The sequence below is a fragment of the Antrostomus carolinensis genome, unplaced genomic scaffold (genome assembly GCF_000700745.2).
Source record: "Antrostomus carolinensis isolate BGI_N321 unplaced genomic scaffold, ASM70074v2 scaffold28501, whole genome shotgun sequence".
Taxonomy (NCBI): domain Eukaryota; kingdom Metazoa; phylum Chordata; class Aves; order Caprimulgiformes; family Caprimulgidae; genus Antrostomus; species Antrostomus carolinensis.
The window spans coordinates 1-6866 of record NW_010295283.1 but is presented as its reverse complement, the minus strand read 5'-3'; the positions used below and the strand labels follow the sequence as shown (position 1 = coordinate 6866).

Genomic DNA, 6866 nt, shown 5'->3' with positions numbered 1-6866 from the left:
CAGGCTGTGTGTGCAGTGTGTGTGTGTGCTGCACTCACAGGCGTGCGGCAGCTGGCAGCACATCGCTGGCTCACCGCCCACATTGCCACAGCACCGATAAGGTGCCGAAAACACTGTCAGGCCTTTCAGATAAGAAAGATTCAGGGCAAGGGAGAGACCAGCTCGAGAGCACAGCACTTGTCAGGGTTGTAGCAAGGATGATAAGCCAGGCGCGGGAGGCTGGCGGGGGAGCGCTGGCACCATCTGTCCAGAGCAGAAGTAAGAGTGAGGCTGAAGGGCACCCTTCACCCCGGCAGCTGAAGATTGTCCTGACACCCACCCCTGGTGCTGAGTACCTGTGCTCCTGCACCCACATGTTCACGCTCACTAACGCAGTTCTGAGGTGCTTTTGCTGCTGCCACAGTCACCCCTAAAAGGGCTCAATATTTCAATTCTTTCACAAGGGAGGGTCAGAAGCAGAAGCACAAGCACTAACTTACTGTGTGATCACTCACTCACTCCCGTCCTTACCCAAGATACGACGTTATCAGCTGAAGTGAAATCTGCATTATTCTCTTCCACAAGAAAAATATTTTATATCTAAGGAGACATAATAAATGATACAGCTCCTGAGAGTAAGTTCCACATATCATTCTTTCACAAGGGAGGGTCAGAAGCAGAAGCACAAGCACTAACTTACTGTGTGATCACTCACTCACTCCCGTCCTTACCCAAGATACGACGTTATCAGCTGAAGTGAAATCTGCATTATTCTCTTCCACAAGAAAAATATTTTATATCTAAGGAGACATAATAAATGATACAGCTCCTGAGAGTAAGTTCCACATATCAGCTCTTCCCCCCAGCCTGTCTGTCCTCATTAGCTTTTGGGCAGCGGCGGCGGCAGCAGCAGGAACCGGGACCCCGGGGTTCCCTGTCACCAGCATCGGGGCGGTGGGCAGGATCTCCGCTGGGACCAGGCCTGGGGAGACGGGCCCCAGGTAGGGGTTGAAGGCAGCCGATGCGTTGGTGGCTAAGCTCGGTGCAACGGAAAACATCGGCTGCAATTAGAGAAAAGAAGAAGACAGACACTTTCAATATTAGTACTCGCCATGCTGTTAGCATAACAACTTTCTGGCTATCATCCTGAGGAGCACGGCAGTGAGTTTCTGTTTCTGATGGGAAAGAAGCATTTATCGTGTTTGTGGGACATGAAGAACACGCGTGCAAACATCACACACGAGTGAGTCCATGGGGACAGACATCCCCCACCAGCCCCTGCTGGTTCTCCTGCTCAGGTTTCCCCTGCACGCCCACAGCACACGGCAGCTCCTGGAGCAAACTCTCACTTGAGCAATGCCATCATACACGAGTGCTCCTCATGGCCGTGGAGAAACCCTGAGGGTCTCGGAGGGACACGTCCAAAATGAGTACTAACATCCACTCTCGGGGGAAAAGGCATCTGTGCGGGAGCCCCGACACTCCATCAAACCACCCTCAGCTTCAGACACTGATAAATAACATTTCTGCCCCTGACAACAGCCAGCACTGCTTCAGAAATGACAGAGGTTTAATACAGGAACAAGATCAGACGACCATAATAATTTATTTTTACAAAATTAAACAGGCTGTCCACGCAGATATCCAGAAGCAAATACACCATATCAAGGATATGCTTTATTTAGACTAAAACATTCAGCCAGAGAAAGAGAGAGAGCATGCAAATACTGGGGCTTTTTGACTGTTTGCTTGTTTTAAAAAAGGAAGGAGTCAGATGCCCTTGTAGCTATCACATGTTGTGCAGATAATTGGATGTAGAAGACCAAATAATGCTGTAAGCCCAAATGCAGAGCTGTTACACTGCAGGAAAGATTAAATAACACCTCTGCCCCTCTGAATGCAAAGGTACTGGGCTACTTACTGGTGTAATTGCCAAATAAAATCTAGTCGGGAGTGTTTACCTTTAGTATCCAAATAAAAGACTTACTCAAGGCATTTAGATTTTCTTCCAAACTAATTTTTAGAGGGAAAAACAGCTACAGAGCTAACACAACTCTTTTTCTCTGTTTCCTATCTGTTTAAGCCAGGCAGCATATAACACCACATGTTTTTGTATTCCTGAGGAAATGACTGCACCGTTTGGAAGCAAGGAACAAGCTCGTTGGAAACACTGGACAAAAACACACCCAGAGATGACTGAAGAAAAAACACTCAAAGTTGGGCAAATTTCTTTAACGTCTCTGGTTCTTCATCCATGTGAATGAAAAACAAACAGGCAAACTTTACAGGAAATAAAATATTACTCTTAAATACACTATTAATTAACCACGCTTTTCATTACTGTGTTATCACCTATGTAATAATGAACCTTGAAAATAAAACCACAAACAAGTCTGTTAGTGTGTAACTTCAGCGATATCCATGTTTGATTTCAGCCCAATATGCTCAGGGTACGGGAAATGTTCTTTAAAGAGAAGCCAGTCCAAAGAGAGAAAACAAAATGTAGCATCTTCTCACGCTGTGCTAACAGGTACTAAAGTCAATTTACTGTGACGATCCTACCACAACATTTTCTGCTTTTCTCCCCCACATACACTTTTTCTTGCAACAGCCAAGGCATAGAGCTCTGAGGGACCATAACAGTTCTATTAACTGAATCAAATACGCTAAAAAATATTTACTGCTGTTCTGGAGACCCACAAAATGTGGGGACAAGTCAGCATTTGGCAGAAGGATGAGAGTCCTTTCTGCTAAGAGGGTTTTTCCTAAGGACTGAGCTATATTTTGAGGAGTATTAATTCTCACTATGTTTTTTTTAAATAACAGTTGAAGAAATCATCTAACAGGGTGAATATAGGTTTCCTAACGGACGGTATCTAGAGGTAAATTCAACTCCCTAAATCCTACTTTTGCCAGCAAGAAAGGAATAAAAGAACTGTCAGAGAAGCGCTAATGCAGATATATATATTTTTTTTTTCAACTTATTTTTTCCTTTGCTGCCATTTAACCCATTCAAAGAGGGCAGGGCAGCGTTGTTTGCCTTTTTATGTAGAATAGACCAGCCATGCTCATACATTAATCAGTGCCAGCCGAGCTCATACATTAATCAGTACCCTCTAATGTCTGAGCTAGAAATTTATATCAGAATGCTCCAGGACAAATTTATCCATAGGTTAGCTCAAATGACCTCTCTGGATTGCATTAGAGAGGGATCTGGCACAGAGCGTTCAGCTCCCGAACGCGCAGGTGCCTGGTGGGCTGATCCAATCACCTCTGCAGCTGCTGAAGCCAGGGATGACTGCGGAGCGAGAACCTCAGCCACGGCGTTCGGCTTCGTGGAGAACTGCACTGTGCTGTGCCTCCTTACTAAGGTGTAGGAGAAACAGATGGGATGTAACACATGATCACATTTTACTGGGAGAGATTTCTGATGGAGCCTCCTTCCCCCACCCCTTGGCCTTCTGTAGAAAGTACAGTTATCAGCACTGCTCCTCCTCCCTGCCAAGCCCGAGCTGTGGATCCTGCAGGTCAGACGGACGTGCACCGTGCCTCACTCAGGGCGAGCTCTCTGCTCTGCCCGACAACGTGCTGTAAAAGTGCCATTCCAGCAAGTAACTCCCTGAGAACGTTCCCCTGAGCGAACAGAAAACCTCCAGTGGGGATTTCCTCAAACCCAGGGATTTCCCAGAGCATGTGAAATTGCAAAGGAAACCTTTATTTACAAAAATCTCACATAGATCATTCACTTTCTTAATTTTTAAAAATAAGTGGCAAAAACTGAATTAAATTACCAAAAGATTAACAAGATTAATTAAATTAATGATATTACTTCAGGCAAGGGAGAATGAAGCAGCATACAGACCAGCATTTCATTGTATTTGATTTCTCCACCAGCTACTGATGTTTGTGGGATTTTACAGGTGTGTAAGAACAGCTGCTGACTAACTTCAGCTACAACTGGCTGAGCTCACTGACAGAGGGAAAAGCGCACGTACCACAGGCTGCAGCGGGGCACCAGGCATCATGGCGTTGGCAATCTGCATCTGCTGGGCCAGCATGGCCATGTTCTTCTGCTGAATCAGGTTATTGCGTCCATTGATCTCCAGCTGCGTTTTTAAGTGTGGTGGTGGGTGAAGATATTTGCAGTTTTCCCTTGAACATCGACCCTGAGGAAGAGAATTGACACAACTGGCTTAGAAGTTGTAGGTTTGTCTTCATTCCTCGTGTCATCTGCTAAAAAAACCCACACCGCACAGTACAGACCTAGGAGGAAAGCCTCCCACTACCTCCCTGGGACGTCATATACTGACCAGAGCAACTCGACAGTTCTATCAGCGGTTTGCTCTGCCTTTCTGAACTATGTATTTCTGCAGTACAACCACTAAATCCTGTTTCTTTTCCAAGCTGCCTCAGTTGTTCTGAAGGCAGAGCCTGCCCATCCTCTGCGCGCACACGTTCGTGCTCAGTGATGCCTGGGGATGCTGTCGCGCAAAACCACCCTCAGCTCTCTCCTCTAACACCCTCCTGACAGCTCAGTTCAGTATTTGAGCTGTTTTGCACTAACAAACCACCCTCATTTCAGCACCCCCTGTCCCCAAGGCATTTCACAGCGATATGAAATGGTTGGGAAAGGCCAGCGCTTTGGAACAGCCTCATTTCTGACAGAGCTGCCTCGGGGACAGAGGGCAGAAGCAGCGCGGTCTGGCTGCGGCAGCGAGCCCGCAGAAGCTCTCAGGATGCTCTGAAGGCGTTCAGGGTTCGCTCCTCCTTCTGCACAGGGGCACGGGAATCACCGAGCACACAGCCAGGCCTGTGGGCAAACCAGCACCACGTGCAGGGAAACAGCACCAGCTCTGCGCCCTCACCCGACCCGGCACAGCATCTCTGAAGAAAACCTCCCACAGACGATGTGTTTTTGTAGCAGTTGTGCAAAGCAAACGAGAAAATCAGAATTGACTTGTTTCTAAATTTTTCATTAAATTCAGATGTGGTAAACAACAAATTTCGTGCATTAATTTTATTTGGATGAAAGGACATTCATCAATTTGACAACCATTCACATCAAGAAGTAATAAAAAATAATTCCATATACAATATCTAGCCAAACCCCACTGCACCTCCTTGTTACCAAGAAAAACAGCTTCACATGTAAGACAACTGCTCAGTGCACCCTCTCAGCGTGGGCTCTCACCCTGTGTGCCCCCACCCGCGGGGTCCCAGCGGGGAACTGGGCACGAAGGTGACTTCTGACAATGATCCCCAAGTCCCCCCAGCTGACACCTCCCCAATGGAAGGCAGAGCCTGAGCCACAGGCAGCGCCCACCCAGCTGCTCACCACGGCGTGTGGCCCAGAGCAACCCGCTGTCCCAGCGAGGAGAACCCCCTTCGCACGGCACGGGAGCTGTGATCTCACAGGCCATGAGGCTTCAGAAAATGCACGTTCATTAATACGGAAGCTTTACACACTAATTGTTCTTTAAAATTGTAACACTGGAGCCCATAGTTCCACTAAAGGGATGATGACAGTAAAAAAAACCCCACAAAAAAACAACTAAAAAGGAGAATTGAATAATTTTCTGGAAAAAACAGATTCCTTAAATTACATTTCTTTTCCTTTACTCATTCATCTTTGAAATAAATCCAAACAGGAACAATGACAAGGCAAAAGACAGCCTTAATTTAAGTAAGAAACCATTTTTATCAGGAAACAAATTAATTCAATACAGTTCGACCTTATACTGCGATGTGCTCAGAAAGTTGAAATGTATTCTTGTGACAAGATCTGCCAGGAATCTGATCTGTACGATGAGTTTTGTCTCCCCTGAAGGCTGGGATAAGCGGTTTGCTGCTGCCCCCCTCCCAGTCTGTCTCTCCTGCTGGCAGTGCAAAGTTCTTCCAACTCATTCTCATAATTATTCACCTGAGCCATCCTTACACAGGAAGACATCCCCGATAGAAAGAAAAATAGGTAAAGCTTTGTGGATATCTTCAGGACACACACCAAGCTCACAGAAAGCCCCGTGGACACGCAGAGCACAGCTGTGACCAATGGCAAAGGAAGCTGATCTTTCAGAGCACCCGCCCGTGGTCCCCGAGCACATGTCCTTGAAGGAAACACATTTTCCATCACACAATCCCGGTCACCTCCAGAGACAACACGGACAAGCTGAGTGGCTGCTGCCCGGGACAGTGACAATGGGAAGGTGCAGATGAACAGGACCCCGGCGCAGAAGTCGGAAACTACAGGCTGAAAACCACTGCCAAAAATCTCCATCAAGAACACGGACTGCACTCGTCTCCTCTACACTGCTTAATTACCTGCTCACCAGACTCTGGGAACCTCAGTCAGCAAGGTTTAAGGCAGATTTTCATCTCTCTGAAGCCTTTGCTGACTTTTCAATCATAAAATAACGAATAAGTGAATAAATCCAGAGAAGCAGAAGTTGAGCGTGCTGGCACATTTGGGACAGTGTCCTGACATGCTGGTAGGGTTTGACCAGAATCCTGCTGGACTAAAACTGCCCAAATCCACTCGTGAGGCTCCTCAGGCACGTCCTTGAGCAGAGCCTGCCCTGAGACCAGTGGGACAGAGCCTCCCCCATGGACAGGGACCCTTGGGGTGCACAGCGTGACACTAATGGGGGAAGCACCCACGTGGCACTGGGACATTTGGGCAAAGCCCAATTGTCCAAGATCTGGTGTCTCCCTCTGCGCTCAGGACTCTGCAGGAAGGAGCCCGGCTCTCACCTGCCTTGTCCCTGCTCAGTGACACACCAGCACTGGCACTGCCAGCACCGGCACTGCCAGCACCGGGTGACAGGTGCCATGCTGCTGACAGCCCCGCACTGTGACGAGACCCAGAGCACACCCCACTCACAAGCACGCCC

The 6866-nt window shown here is 47.6% G+C and overlaps 1 protein-coding gene across 1 annotated transcript; it reads right to left on the bottom strand.

Annotated features, from left to right (window-relative positions):
- Positions 1-803: 803 nt before the first annotated feature.
- LOC104532678 (muscleblind-like protein 1) lies at positions 804-4167 on the bottom strand (the record flags this gene model as incomplete). The annotated part of the gene is made up of 2 exons (XM_010177942.2): positions 804-1040; positions 3975-4167. Coding segments are annotated over 2 exons (430 nt in total), but the record flags the coding sequence as incomplete, so codon positions are not given.
- Between the last annotated feature and the right edge of the window lie 2699 nt (positions 4168-6866).